Below are 14961 nucleotides of genomic sequence, written 5' to 3'. Positions count from 1 at the left end.
TCTATCTTTCTTTTCTCTCTATTGTGAACCCATAACCACTGGCCACCGTGATTTCTGCCAAAAAAAATAATAAAGCACACCCAAATGCAAAAACCAACAAAACCCACAAATGGTGACACAAAACCACCAAATGGAGATCCACAACTCATTAATGGCGAGAAAATTTGTAACCACTTATGATGAGCCAGAACCACCGTGATGAGATGAAACCACCAGGCCAGGACATGCTGAAAAAGAGATATAAAAACCACGAAGAACACGTTGATCTCACCACAAGTCTCTCTCTTGAAAAGTTTCTGAGTTTTGGGTGTTTTGATTTGTGTTATGTTGTGTTTTGGTGTTAAGAGGTGTTTTTGTAACGGCTGGGCTTGAGGTGGGTTACGGAGATTGACGGAAACATACCACAGGGGGGGTAAGTGATACTTTTCAAACCACGGGTAGGCAAAGTGATTTTCGCCCTAACCACAGGTGGGTTATGTATAATTATCCCTAAGTAAAAATTAATAATGGATTTGAAATTAAATAAAAATAAATAAATATTATTTAAGTGATATTTAGATATAAAAAGACTCCTATAAAATTCTCGCCTTAGGCCTCAAACAATCTTGGGCCGGCCCTGGTTCTACCCTCCCTTAAAAGTTAGGACAAAATTTAGGTACAGTACTTTAGGTGCTGTTTCTTAGGTTTCTTTCTTAAGATTCAACCATACGAGTACTTAACTAAAAAATATACTTCCATCTCATGAACAAAAATCCACATGGCAAAATCTTAAAATGGGAACCTAAGAAATAACACTTAAGTACTGTACCTAAGTCTTGTCCTAAAAGTTAATATGACTTTTGAGTAGAGTTGTGGTGTGTTTTTGTATTAGAACTCATTTCCTTCTTCTTTGTGTGTGTTTGTTTCTCAAAATAAATAATATAATATATATATACACATATACACACTTAAAAAAATAAAATAAAAATAAAAGATATATAGGTTGTGTTTGGCATTGGCTTAAAAGGCTTTTTTTTTTTTTTCTACATGTAGGATCATTTTTTCCTACTATTTTATAGTCCTTATTGCATTTTAAAAAAAAAAAAATCAATTTCAAGCTAAATAAGCTGTCCTCAAATAGACCAGGGTCTAGATTAATGAAAAAATTGGACCCGTTGCATTGTTTTTATTTTATTTATGTAATATTCATAAGCAAACACATTCTCAATATATATTTATATATATATATATAGCAAAACATGTTTCCAAACAGTGTTTGTTATCTAAAAGAAGATAGTATTATATTATTATTTTTTTGGTCAATAAGGAAATATCATAAGAAACTAGGAACAAACAAGTCTGTTACAATACAAGCTAGCTTTATCATTAGCTAGGATTCTTTCCACCACAGACGGTGCATTCAAAAAAACAACAAAAGAGTTTACATTGTTTGCGCCCATTTTGGCCATTGCATCCACACATTGGTTGGCCTCCCTATATATGTGCTTTATCTGCATGTTGGGGAACTCCTTCACTAGGTTCCTGCAATCATTAAGCAAAGGTTCCAAAGTCAAGTTGTTGGTATTATTGTTTAAGAGTAATACAACACTTAATGCATCCAGCTCTACAATGATGTTGTGCAGCCCCATTTCCTTAGCAAGTAAAAGACCATCCCTCACAGCCCATAGCTCAGCCACACAGCTGTTGGTGCTACCAAGAGATCTAGCATAACCTTTCAACCATTTCCCCTCATGGTCTCTAATCACTCTGCCCCCACCAGCACATCCTAGGCTGCTAATAGCTGAACCATCTGAATTTAGTTTCACCCAACCTGCTGGAGGTTTCTCCCATCCCACGGCCACAACAGATTTGACTTTAGGCAATTTAGCATTCAGCCCTATAGAGAAGTACTCTACACTATCCTTAACACTCTTATTGTAACAAGACTGGTTCACCTTGCCGGATTTGAAAAGAAAAGTGTTTCTATGCAACCAAAGCTGCCACACTCCCATGGGGAACACAATCTTCCAAGGAATGCCCATTCTACTGTGTTTGATTTCTGCCTTACAGTTGACTTCAAGCCATCTACTAACCGGTAAACTAAAAGTATCCCTTAGACAAACCGGGAATTGAATTTGCTGCCAAAAGTCACGGGCAAACCAACAGCCCCTCAAGAGATGATCCATAGTTTCCATGCTTTGAGGACAGATTTTGCAGGTGGGGTCAAGACTTAAACCCCTTGAACCCAAAACTTCCCCGGTGGGCACGCTATTTTGAAGACATAGCCATAGAAAAAACTGAACCTTAGGATAAGTTTCAGCTTTCCACACCCAATCCACCGTGATAGTATCAAGGTTCAAAGGGTTTAAATCCCTTGCCAACAAGTATGCAGATTTCAAAGAGAAAAAACCATTTTTGGAAAAGGCCCAATGAAGAGAATCCTCAACCTCCAGGCTGCAAGACAGCGGAGTAGCTTTGATGACACTGAGAATGTGTTCCGGCAGATCAAAAGAAAGACATTGAGCTTGCCATTCATGGTTTTGATTAATATGACTTAATTCTTTTAAACTAAAGCAATCTTCTGGAAGGACCAATACCAAGTTCTTTATCCAATGCTTCAAATATTGAACTCTTCAAATAATTTTACTGGGCATATTCCTTTACTTGGTGACTTGAAACACCTTGTCCAGTTACTCGTTGGTGGGAACAGTTTATCTTCTACAACAAAGCTCAATTACCAAGTATTTCATTCCCTTACAAACTGTACCCAGCTAAGGGAAATCCATCTGAATTCTAACCAATTAGCTGATGAACTTCCCCCTTCTGTTGCAAATCTGTCTGTCAATCTCCAACATTTATTCAAAGATTGGAAAAGTATCAAAACCTTGTGTACTTATCAACTGAGAAAAGTTTTTTTCAAAGGCAAAATACCAAACTCCATTGGAAAACTTCAGAAACTAGAAAGACTTACGGTTACTGACAACTTGTTCTCTGGAGAAATTCAGGATATCTTTAGCAATTTTACGCGGTTATATGAGCTCGACATGACAAACAATCGGTTATCTGGTAGAATTCCCATGAGTATAGCAATATGCCAGCGATTAGAGATGCTTGTTCTAGCAAGGACAGCACTCAATGGAAGCATTCCAAAGCAAATTTTTTTAGCTTCCCAGCTAAAATTTTTGCTGTTGGCAAATAACTCTTTAAGCAGTTCTCTGCCCAACGAATTTGGCCATTTGAGACAGTTTGACATCATGGACATTTCTGGAAACCAGCTATCCGGAAATATTCCTGCAATAACCAACATCACAACATTGCAAGAAACAAGATAACTGACTCAATACCAAAGTCACAGGAAAATCTAACAGAAATGGCGAGTTTGGATATTTTTTCCAACAATCTCTCTGGCCTAATCCCTACAGAATTGGAGAACCTTATTGATTTGCAGATGTTAAATTTGTCTTTCAATAGCTTGAAAAGAGAAGTACTGAAAAATGGTGTCTTTGCCAACATCAGTTGGGATTCTCTCCAGGGAAACAATCAGCTCGGCGCATTTGACCATGAGACTGTAGAAAAGCTAAGAGTCACTACTTGTGTCACAAAAACAAAGTTGAATTCAGATTTAGTGCTCAAAGTCATTATTCCAACCTCTTCTTTCATTGTGCTTGTATGTGCATTGTGTTTAGTATGTGCAGTGATCACCCAAAAGAAGAGAGAGACAATAAAAAATTGAAGTTCATCATCTGAACTGAAGGGTTTACCACCAAGGCTTTCTTACTCTGAAACCCAGATTGCAACAAAGTTTGACACAAAAAATTTGATAGGGAGGGGTGCTTTTGGGTCTGCTTATAGAGCTGTTTTCAGTACTAGTGAAAATGGAATCCACACCACAGTTGCAGTGAAGGTTCTTGACTTGACACAAAGCAAAGATTCCAACAGTTTTGATGCAGAATGTGAAGCTCTAAAAAACATCCGGCATTGTAACCTTGTTAAGGACTTCACTTCTTGCTCCAGCATTGATCACACAGGAGCTGAATTCAAGGCTTTAGCTATGGAATTCATGTCTAATGGTAACTTGGATAAGTGGTTGTACCCAGCGGATGTTGAGTGTGGATCAACTCTGACCTTGACCCAAAGACTGAATATTGCCATTGATGTAGCTTCTGCATTAGATTACCTACATCATGATTGTGACCCACCTGTAGTCCATTGCGACTTGAAATCTGGAAATGTGCTTTTAGATGAAGATATGATTGTTCATGTAGGAGATTTTGGGTTAGCAAGGTTTCTCTCCCATGATTCATCACAGAATGGGAGTAGCACAATTGGACTAAAAGGTTCAATTGGTTATATTGCTCCAAGTATGTTGTGGATCTTACTTTATGAAACTTAAAAGGATTTAGGGCCCATTTGGATAGAGGGGGGAGGTAACATCCTATGTTTCTACATTTTTTCCTCAAGCCTTTATCATTTCTGGTTGGAAATACTTGATTCTAATATCCTGAAATTCTGTTGTAGAGTATGGCTTGGGTGGAAAGGCTTCAACCAATGGGGATGTCTAATAGTTTTGGGATACTGCTGCTTGAGATGATCATTGCCAAGAAGCCCACAGATGGGATTTTCCAGGAAGGTTTAAGCATAAACAAGTTCATCTCCGAAGTGCATGACAGTAAAATATTGGATATTGCTGATCCAAGGCTTTTCAAGGATAATGAATCTTTTCTCGCAAAGCAGCAGTACTAAGTGAAGATAGCAGCAGCAAGAACAAAAACAACATTGCTTTCAGAGGTGACAAGTGTGTGGCTTCTATGGTGAGAGTTGGACTGTCTTGTGCTGCTGATTCATCGAAAGAACGTTTTCCTATGAGAGAAGCCTTATCGAAGTTGCAAGAGATTAAAAGATGTTCTATTGGATGAAGCATTGGATTAAATCTATTTTGTGTATTTATGTTTGTTTCCCAAGCTGTTTGAAGCTATAAATTCTTATGATTAGAAAATGCAAATTGATATGAGGATCTCTTTAATGGCCAGTTAATTTGATCATATGTCAAATTTTATCAATTCTATTTTCTTTATCAATCCCCCATATTAAGAAAGTTCGGAAAATATTTATGCGAATATTTGCTAAAACGAATGAATGCAAGAAGATAATTGCTTAGGCCATATCATAAGGGCATCATATTCTTCATTTGCAGGTGCAAACCAGTGTGGGAATTGGGCTGCAATTTTTATATGAGGGAGGTTATGTGGTATGGTAATCAAGTTACCGTAGGATGTGTGTATGTGCCAGATAAGGATGTAGTATGAGAAGGTTCTAGTGGGGAAATATCTGGTGCAGAAGTGGCTGGTTGAGAAGGATAGGCATGCTGGGAACTAGTTTCTGCAGAAACTAGTGGAAATGTAGGTAAAGGTGAAGGTTTCAGTACAGGTAGAGTAGAAGAGGATTGTACAGTGGAATTAGATTGAGTAGAGGGCTGAAGAATTGATTGAGAACAAGAGTGCAATAAAAAAGTAAGCCAAATAGCAGGTGAGGGAGAATTTGAGGGAGGAGCACTAGCTTGTGAGGATGAAACTTGTGTTAATGCTGATTAAATAAAACTTGCATGGTAACATAAATTCAGTGAGAGTGAGGTTCAAGACATCTGTAACCTTTTGAGTAGGGAGGGTAACCTAAAAATACACAAGGAGAAGTGTGAGGTTGATATTTGTGGGTATTATAAGGCTTAAGAAGAGGAAAATAAGTACACCCAAAAACTTTCAAGTGTAATAAATCTGGTTTGGCCTCAAAGAGGAGCTCCCAAGGTGAAAGATTATGGAGGAAAGGAGTGGGTAGGCTGTTTATGAGTTGCACAACAGTAGAAATAGCATATGACCAATAAGTGGTAGGTAATTTTGAGTGAGAAAGCATAGTCAAAGCACACACAACAAGATGCCTATGTTTCCTTTCAGCCACTCCATTTTGTTGGGGTGTGTGAGGGCAAGATAATTGGTAAGTAATACAATGATTAGAGAAAAAGTCATTAAAGGCATTAGAAGTGAATTCACCCCCACAATTCAGACCTAAGAATTTTGATTATATGATCAAGAAGATTTTCAATCAACAAGTACAAGATAGTATTTAAAACTATTGATAGTTGTATTGGAGCTGGACCACATTCATCAGTGTGGATTAATTCTAAAGGTTAGAAGACTGAAAAATCAGATTTAGCAAAGGCAGTGTCTACAATGCACATCAGAGTTATTTGCAGTACATGATTTTGAAAGAAAAGGAACTGCTGGGGCAAGAACTTTATCACTAGGGTGTTTTAGTCTGTGATGCCATGGCATCCACTTTTTGGAAAGAAACCTATTTACAGAATTTACTCAACGTTGCAGATTTTGATTCTCTGATTGGGTAGATGAACCAGGACATGTATTGAGATGTGAAGGTGATGAAGATGCAGTTGATGCTTAGGGTTTTGAGTAGATTTGATATTCTCCATTTTCATACAAACCCTCGTTGAAAATTTTCCAGTCAGAATATCCTGACATTGGAATTTATAGCATCAAAATGACAATTCTTACACGAGCATAATTTGTGAACTGAGTAGATTAGAAGCAATACTAGGCACATGTAACACATTTCTAAGTTGGAAATTATGGTATTTAGTGCTAAGAGAGGCATTACCTATATGAACCTTCCTCCTCTACCATGGTTATGTGAATTTCTTGCTCGACCTTGAATTCCTCCTGAACTCAAACACATCTGTCCCTGTGAATAATTCAAATTTTGCTTCTGGTTTGATGAGGCATACATTGCCATAGAATGCAAATTTCCTTCGGCGTTTCAATTAGAGTTTTTTCTTATGAAATTGATTAACTTCGAGTCCTAATTGCAGAAAAAAAAAAAAAAAAAAAAAAAAAAAAAAGAAAAAAAAAAGAGCATACTCTTTAGGCAAGCCTCTAAGGACCATGCAGAGTAACTCTTCGTTATCCACTGTAACACCAACTGCTAGTAATCAATCTCTTGCAACTTTGATTCTCTGTAAGAATCCATTGATAGTGTCAGTGCCTTTCTTTATATTTTGTAGTACAATCTTCAGATTCAAAATATTAGCCCTCGAAGTTGAAGCGAATCATTGCTCCAAAGTATTCCAAACATCACTAGCATTGTTGATTCCAACCACCAAAGAGAATTCTGAAGGCTCTACTACCATGTGAGATTCAACGAAGGAATAAGGAAATATAAAAGAAAATATCTAAATGATTATATTAGCTCAGAAACTATGTTAGATTCATTTTTATATAGTCATCTACAAGATTAGAGTCACTTACAGATCTAACAAACTATTAGAGACTGAAACAGTAATCTTAGAGTTAATTAGTATGCGTGGATCTCACGTGTTGTAAGTTAATTAATATCCAAGACTGAAATGGCATTGTTCTCTTAAATCATTATTTCATTAAATGAAACGGTGTTGCATGGCTCTCAGCTTTAGTAGGAATGCAGTGGTGTTGAAGATTCATGCTTCCCTAAATGCTAATTTGGTTCTTACTGCTAAACAGCCTTGAAACTCAAAGCATAAAGCATAGATCCAAGCAAAATGCCAGAGCTTCCTTTGTCCGAACCATTCCTCCATGACCACCTGATCAACCCAGCCAGACTCCACCTCATCTTATCTAGAAACCCCCACCTTGGTCGAAACTCAAGGTAAATTTTGTTGGTTCTGTGTTTAGAGATGATAATCTTGCTGGTGTTGGAGTTATTGTCCGAAATCAGAATGGTAGAGTCGTAGCATCCATGGGCAGAGAGTTTTCAGCTTCCCTTTTCGGTCACTGCAGTAGAAGTAATTGCAGCAAAGAAAGCCCTTCAGTTTGCTAAAGATCTTGGGTTATCATCCATTGTTCTTGAGGGCGACTCAAAGATCACCATTGATGGATTAATGGGTGAAGACTCATCGTTGGCAGAGTATGGACACCTAATAGATGAAGCAAAGGAGATAGCAAAGAAGCTGGTTGAAGTTGAGTTTAATCACGTGCAAAGACAGGCTAATAATGCAGCCCACAACATTGCTAGACATGCAAGACATGTTAGCAAGTTTTTGGTGTGAATGGAGGATGTTCATCCACACCTTTTTTCTGTAATTCAAGTCGATTCGGCTTCTAGTTAATAAAATTAGTGTTTCCTCTCCAAAAAAAAAAAAAAAAAAAGACTCCAAGGTAGTGTCAAATCCCTAAGGCAGTTATAAAATTTTATTAAATTTAAGTTGATATTCAAGTTCTCTTTTTTTTATTAAATTTTATTTAATTTAAGTTTCTTAATGACCCCTTTGAAATAAAATCCTGGAGCTACCACTACCATCATGTGTGATGAGACAATTGATTTGAGAGAGGAGTGATAAAAGAACTAAAAGATGCTGCAAATGAAACAACAAAACTAAAGGGGAGACATACCTTGACATTTAAAAACATAATAGAAAATGTTTCAATGTACCTTCGCATATTCTTAGAAGTTCAATAAAGAGGTTCTCATTTCTTCGAAAATGGATATGGATTGAAGTCAACATCCTACATGCAGCATAGAAGGTCAAGGCCATCTTTGCTGTTGTCGGAAAGTTTACAGGAAAAAGAAGACTAGAGTCACTAGAGTCATTATCAAACCCCATCCATATAGAGGGAAGAAGCCAAGCCAAAATATCCTACATTATGTTCTTCCATTCCCAGCCGGTAGGGATTGCAATGAAGTTGATGATGCTTGCTGCGTCACCTTCTACTGGTGTGGAATATGATGACAAAATTCAAACAGATCAACCCAAAGAGAAATCCTCGACAACAAGCTAACAAGATAAAAATTATCACTAGATCAGATTCTTCCAACTACACTAAGGAAGAGAGAGAGCAATCCAATTGTGTGATGTTTACTGAATTTTACCATTATATATATATATATACATATACACAAGGAAAATACTGAAACTCATCTCTTGAAAAGCAAGGGTGTGAGGTCATTCATTCAAAACATAGTAACATTTTGTCAAATACTTGGAATGCGTACCTTAATAAATTATATCTATCACAACTTGCTCAAGTCTGTCCTGTTTGTCCAATGGCATTGCCCATCTTGCCATTGATGTTTATGCCACGTCTGATTACTTTGCCATTTCCCTCTTGATCTTTGAGAACCAAAGCCAAGCCTAAATTCTTTTGATCACATGACACATCAAAATTAAGCTTTACCCATTGGTCAGTTGGCTTGATCCAAGCACTTCCCCTATTTTGCTCTTCAGTTCCCCGTGTAATTTCAAGTGATCTCATGTAAGAGTCATATTGTTTGTTAAGACGATTGACTAGCTAAGTTATGCTGGCTTTAGTGTTTGAAAACAGAGCATCCTCCCTTGCACACCAAAGGATTTTCATTGCCACTACTGCATACAGTGTGAATTCCTCTTTTTTCAATCTCTCTGCCAATAATTCCTTTGGGGGGTCAATTATATGTTCAATGAATTCCATAACAGATTGAGCTTGTATCATTTCGACTTGAAAGCTCCATCTACCACCATACCACAATTCCTTGGCATAGGGACAGCATTGAAATAGATGTAAAACTGAATCTTCAGCTATTTCACAAAGAGGACAATAATAGGCATCTTGGGCTTCAGAGCATTTGACCAGCTTCTGCTTAAAGGGGAGGATTTCCGCGACCACTCTGGATAAAAAAAATTTTAATCCTTCATCAAAAGACACATTTAATCTTTCATGAATTCTTATGCAAGCCACATTATCTGCAACGGAGTTTTGAGGAGAACATATGCATGCTACATGGACCCCGCACCTTTCTATTGTAACTTCAGCAATTTTTGGATCATAATTTGAAATTTCAAATTGAAGCTTAACTTCAGTCCACCCATTTAGAATTATGCCTTCCAAAGAAATATCCCTTTTATAGTGTACCCACATAAAAGATGAAAATGATATATTCATAAAAGCTACAGGATTTGTGAGCAATCCTTTATAAACATTAATCAAAATGTAGATAGCACCTTCTCCCAGGACAGATAGATTTCTTAGCTTAGTATCCTTTAGTTCCACTTTTATAGCAGCACAGCAAGCAAATGTTAGAGATTTCTGACCGACCGAGAATGATATGGAACTTCCAACACTTTGATGGTTGAACCACTTTGGAATCTCAGTTCCTGAAAGTACAAGGTTGTGTCCACCACCATTAAGTTTAAATGAAAACCCCTTTTTGTGAGCAAAGTCCGTTTCAGATGCATAATCCTGGTGCAATGATCGGCTTGGACATACAATATTCTGTGGAAGCCCTACCATTTCTTCAAACTGCTTGCAATTAGCAAATTAAAAAAACTACAGTTTAGCAAATCTAGTAACGTATTTGGGAAAGTTAACCAAAATTGTATCTCTTAAAATTTTAAATTGAGAGAGAGATATGAACCTGACTCAATAATCTTCTTCTTGATTGTGAATTCAACGAATTGCATCCTGTTGCAACTACAGAATGTATACATGATGGAAGTCTTGGAATTTCCCGAAGATTCCAGCAGCCTTGAATATGAAGGACCATTAATTGAGGAAATCTACTAGTGATGTCGGGGAGAGTAGCAGTGTTGCTGTCCCAAAAATACAAAACTTCTAATTTGGGGAAGCAATCAGGAGTATCCAAGATCTTTGGAAAATTTTCAAAATCAAACAAATAGAGCTTTCTAAGATTTTGTAATTTAGAGAGGCTACTTGGAAGTTCTTTAATGTTTTTAAAACCGATGGCTAACGTATGAAGGCTAGTGAGATTTCCAACTGATGAAGGCAGAGCTAATCTTTTCGTTCTTTGCCCAACATCGGGAAACTTCTCAAGACTTTCATAGTCATAGAAATAAAACCATTTTAGAGATTTCAACTTGAGGTTTCTTGGAATAATTTCAAGATTTTTACATGCTTGGAGACTCCAAAATTCAAGCTCTTCAAGAAGTCCAACAGCTTGATGAATCTCAACTAAATTTTCACATCTATTAAGTTCCAACTTCTTTATGTTTGGGGCAATCACCGATAAGTTAGGTAATTTGGTAATGTTTTTACAGTCACTGAAGTCAATATATTTCAAAGTTGTGAACCGACATCTCTGTAGAGGATGGGAAAAAAAAATCAATAAATATAGCCTAAAGATATAATAATTAATAAATGGTAATGGTCATACCTCGAAATGCTCATCCAATTTAATGTGGCTTCCTGGCATATTAAGTGCAACAAGTTTTTGAAGATTAACAATGGCCGGCAAGGAAGATAAAGGAAATTCATTCCAATCAATTAATCTTAACTCATTTGGAAGATAGTTAAGATTTTCACAAATTACGTTATGAACTATCAAATATTTGAGATTTTTCATCTTTCTGAAATCCAATTGCATGCTTCTTGGTTGTGGTAAGCATAATGATATGCCTCGAACTTCTTCTGATCCCTAAATGGACAAAGAATTACATTAATTACATTACACAATAGAATTTACAATTACTAAATTGTAAAAAAAAATAATAATAATAATGTTGATTAACTTATTTTTTCTTCAACATTAAAAAGAAAAAATCAAAGAAAGCAGAAAAATTCACTAAATATGCCTTGTGAGAAATGGAAAAGATAAATCAATAACTTATACCGTATCTGGAATTAATACTTCAGGAGCATCATCATAACATATTAACCTTTCATGTTTCTTTGACAATTCTAATTCTTGTCTGACAATTTCCAAACCCATTTGTTGTATCAAGTCATGCATCAATAATTTGCCATCTTTAGCAAAAACTATGAGAGACTTATCATTAAGTATTTCAATATCGTAATATGGGTCGTAAGAATTGCAACTTTGTAGTATATGTTCAACAACATCCTTGTTTGATCCCTTCAGAAAACATGCAATATCAAGGAAAATATCCCGTTGAGTTTGGTCCAATCCATCATAGCTTATTTTGAGTACTTTTTGAATATCTGGATTAAGAATTCTTTTGTACTTATCTAATGCACTTTTCCACGAACGTGTATTTCTCTTATGCAAATCAGCACCTATTATTTCTAAAGCTAATGGAAGGCCTTTGGCATAATGTATAAATGAGTCTACGAGTTCCAAATAATCCTCCTTAGGCTTGCTTCTTTTGAATGCATGTTGACAAAAAAGTGTACGAGATTCATGTTCATCTAATTCCTTAACCCTGTAGTCATAGTAGGTAAAACGAAAATCCTCTTGAAAAGTAGATAGAAACTTTTCCTCTCTTGCAGTGATAATGATTCTACTTCCAAGAGCAAACCGATTACATTCTCCAAGCAAATTTTTAATTTGGATTAATTTGTCAACATCATCAAGAATTAAAAGAATTCTTTTGTGTTCAAGCATTTCAATTCTCACATTGATTCTTCTAAATACACCAGGCACCTTCAAAGTTCTACCGCCTAAGATCTCAGAATAAAATGTCTCTTTTAATTGGAGTATGCCATCTTTTGTTCTTGAGTTTTCTTTAACATCCTCTAGAAAGCTACTTCCTTCAAAACGATATGCAATTAAGTCAAAAATAGCTTTTGCAATTGTTGTCTTACCTATTCCAGGAAGGCCATGGATCACTACCATACGAACATCATTTGAATCAATATCTAAACACCAATTTATGTCATCTACACGAGAATCTATTCCAACGGGGTATTTAACATCAAATATTTGTGGATAATTTAATTTAGCACCTGAGATATCTTCAAAAATTTCTTTGATAAATGTAAATTGAGGGTGGCTGCAATTTGAAAAGCATTAAAAACTTGTTAGAAAGTAGAATATGAAGATGAACTGAATTCAAAATTTTTAGCTTGTGTACTATGACTTAAATATTGCTAATACAAGTTAATGGCAAGTAATTTATAGATCTAATTAAGAACTATCAGTATGAACCACTGAAATCCAACCCAATTGAAACTGTAAATTGTTTGACAAAAAAATGTATTAGTATGCCAAATAATTATTGACAATCAATTTTCCTAATAACTTGTAAAAGAGATGCTAATCAAACCTAAATACAAAAGCTTAATTAGCAATTTTGTATCTCAAAAACAAAAAGAACCATTTTTTAAACAAAAACATATAATATAGAATGAATAAATAATATTTAATTGATATTGAAATATAAAAAAGAAAATTCTAAAATCCTCAAACTATATAGTATAGAGCTGCCCCAAGTGGGAAAAACTTCTATTTAATTGATAATATTATCAATTATATATGCTTCCCTCTCTATCTAGCCGAACTAGCTCACTATTAAAAGATATAATCAAAATATAATACTTTCAAATTTTCAACAAAAAAAAAAAAAAAAAAGCAAAAAATAAGGCTTCGCCTGGGTGTTGTGTTTAACGTTAAAATTTATTGGTGATAACAAAAATAATGATAGAATACATACTCATTTTTGTAGTGCCATCCAGATATACTGGCCGCTTCACGTAGAGCTATCCTCCATTTCTGCACCTTCATGTTATCCTTGAACCCTTCTTCATGTTTTCTCAAAGCTTCTTCAAATTTTCCCTTTTGATTACGCACTTCTGATGGATCCACTTTGTAAAAAACTGGTAGCACAATTTGGCCTTTCTTCTTACATTCAAGAATTTTGACAAGTTCATCCAAACACCAGATGGAAAATGCATAATTTTTAGAGAATACAATTATCGAAATTCTTGAACTTTCAATGGCATCGAAAAGTTCTGCAGAAATTTCTTCACCCCTCGGGAGCTCATCATCCATGAAGGTGTTAATACCATGATGACGCAAAATGCCATTCAAATTACCCGTAAAACTATTGCGGGTATCTTCCCCTCTAAAACTCAAGAACACATCATATTTGCATTGGTGGGTGAAAGAGGAAGGGGACTTTCCTCTGTTGGTCAAAAAATCCATAGTGATTTGGATATACAGTTGAAAATATTCAAAAGGAAGAGGGGAAAGAAGGAGATGTGATAAATAGACTTTTGAGAGAAAGAGAGAGAATGGCGAAGTAGAGGATTTGAATGCCAATAAGACCACACTGACTTTGGTCACAAATGGAGGTTGAGAAAACTGGATGTTATCTACTAGTGAAAATACTATTTAGACAGTCATATACCAGGAGGAAAGTGGACAGAAATTTCTTGGGTCTTTGCGCTTATAAAGATGACAAGTGTCTGAGTCACGCACATGGTACATGACCCATCAATCTCAACTAGGGGTGTGCATGGGTCGGATTGGGTCGGGTTGAGGAGATTTTTTGACCCAACCCACCATGGTGGGTCAAAAAAAACCCAACCCAATCCAACCCATCACATAAGTCCAACCCAACCCAACCCAACCCACATGGGTCGGGTTGGGTCGGGTTGGGTCCATGGGTTTGAAATTTTTTATTATTATTATTAAATTGAGTAGAAAAAAAATATTAAAATATTAAAAAAACCTAAAAATTAGTATCAATGTAACTCCTTAAAGGCAAATAACATTAATGACTAAACAACAATAGTAATTTATTAGGATTTGTGTGAACTAATTGACTTTTATATAGGATAGGAAAAACTGACTATTTAAAAAAATTTATTAATTATATAATATATTTTATATATATATATATATTAAATTAGTATTAGTAGGAGAAACTAAGGAAATGCTGCTCTACAACTGTTTTTTTTTTAATATATATATATATATAAGTGTCCTTCAATTGATTTAAAAAAAATATTAAATATAAAAATATATTTTAAATATATATTAAATATGGGTGGGTCGGGTTGGGTTTGACGGGTTTGTAATTTTATGACCCAAACCCAATCCAACCCGCCATAAATTTTTTTTTTGTAACCCAACCCAACCCACCAAGCCTTAAAAACCGACCCAACCTGGCGGGTCGGATTGGGTCGGATTTGACGGGTCGGTGGGTTTTCTGCACACCCCTAATCTCAACTAACCAAAACGAACACACCCCCAAGCAAAATTAAAAAC

General features: G+C 35.8%; 3 protein-coding genes across 5 annotated transcripts in view; 2 read left to right on the top strand and 1 right to left on the bottom strand.

Moving 5' to 3' along the window:
• The first annotated feature begins 2591 nt into the window (after positions 1-2591).
• On the top strand, positions 2592-3311 carry LOC115980624 (probable LRR receptor-like serine/threonine-protein kinase At3g47570). Its single transcript, XM_031102854.1, has one exon. It carries the CDS (start codon positions 2592-2594, stop codon positions 3309-3311), a length of 720 nt encoding a protein of 239 aa, XP_030958714.1.
• A 38-nt stretch (positions 3312-3349) lies between these two features.
• LOC115980623 (probable LRR receptor-like serine/threonine-protein kinase At3g47570) lies at positions 3350-6018 on the top strand. The gene is made up of 2 exons (XM_031102853.1): positions 3350-3657; positions 3715-6018. The coding sequence occupies exons 1-2, from the start codon at positions 3350-3352 to the stop codon at positions 4370-4372; spliced, it is 966 nt and encodes a 321-aa protein (XP_030958713.1). The 3' UTR covers positions 4373-6018.
• Positions 6019-8463: 2445 nt separating this feature from the next.
• LOC115980024 (putative disease resistance protein At4g11170) overlaps positions 8464-14961 on the bottom strand; it is a 7129-nt gene continuing 631 nt past the window's right edge. The window contains exons 2-7 of one of the 3 annotated variants that reach the window (XM_031102211.1): positions 13403-13873; positions 11623-12742; positions 11167-11427; positions 10411-11091; positions 9013-10298; positions 8464-8794 (exon numbers count right to left, since the gene is read on the bottom strand). In XM_031102211.1, the coding sequence (XP_030958071.1) occupies positions 9309-10298; positions 10411-11091; positions 11167-11427; positions 11623-12742; positions 13403-13740 (3390 nt within the window). In that variant the 5' untranslated portion in view covers positions 13741-13873 and the 3' untranslated portion in view covers positions 8464-8794; positions 9013-9308. Of the gene's footprint in view, positions 8795-9012; positions 10299-10410; positions 11092-11166; positions 11428-11622; positions 12743-13402; positions 14239-14961 lie in introns of those variants that run through there. The other 2 variants (XM_031102212.1, XM_031102210.1) reach the window with 2 other exon arrangements.

This window comes from Quercus lobata, chromosome 3 (genome assembly GCF_001633185.2).
Source record: "Quercus lobata isolate SW786 chromosome 3, ValleyOak3.0 Primary Assembly, whole genome shotgun sequence".
NCBI classification, from domain to species: domain Eukaryota; kingdom Viridiplantae; phylum Streptophyta; class Magnoliopsida; order Fagales; family Fagaceae; genus Quercus; species Quercus lobata.
This window is presented reverse-complemented; position numbering and strand designations above follow the sequence as displayed.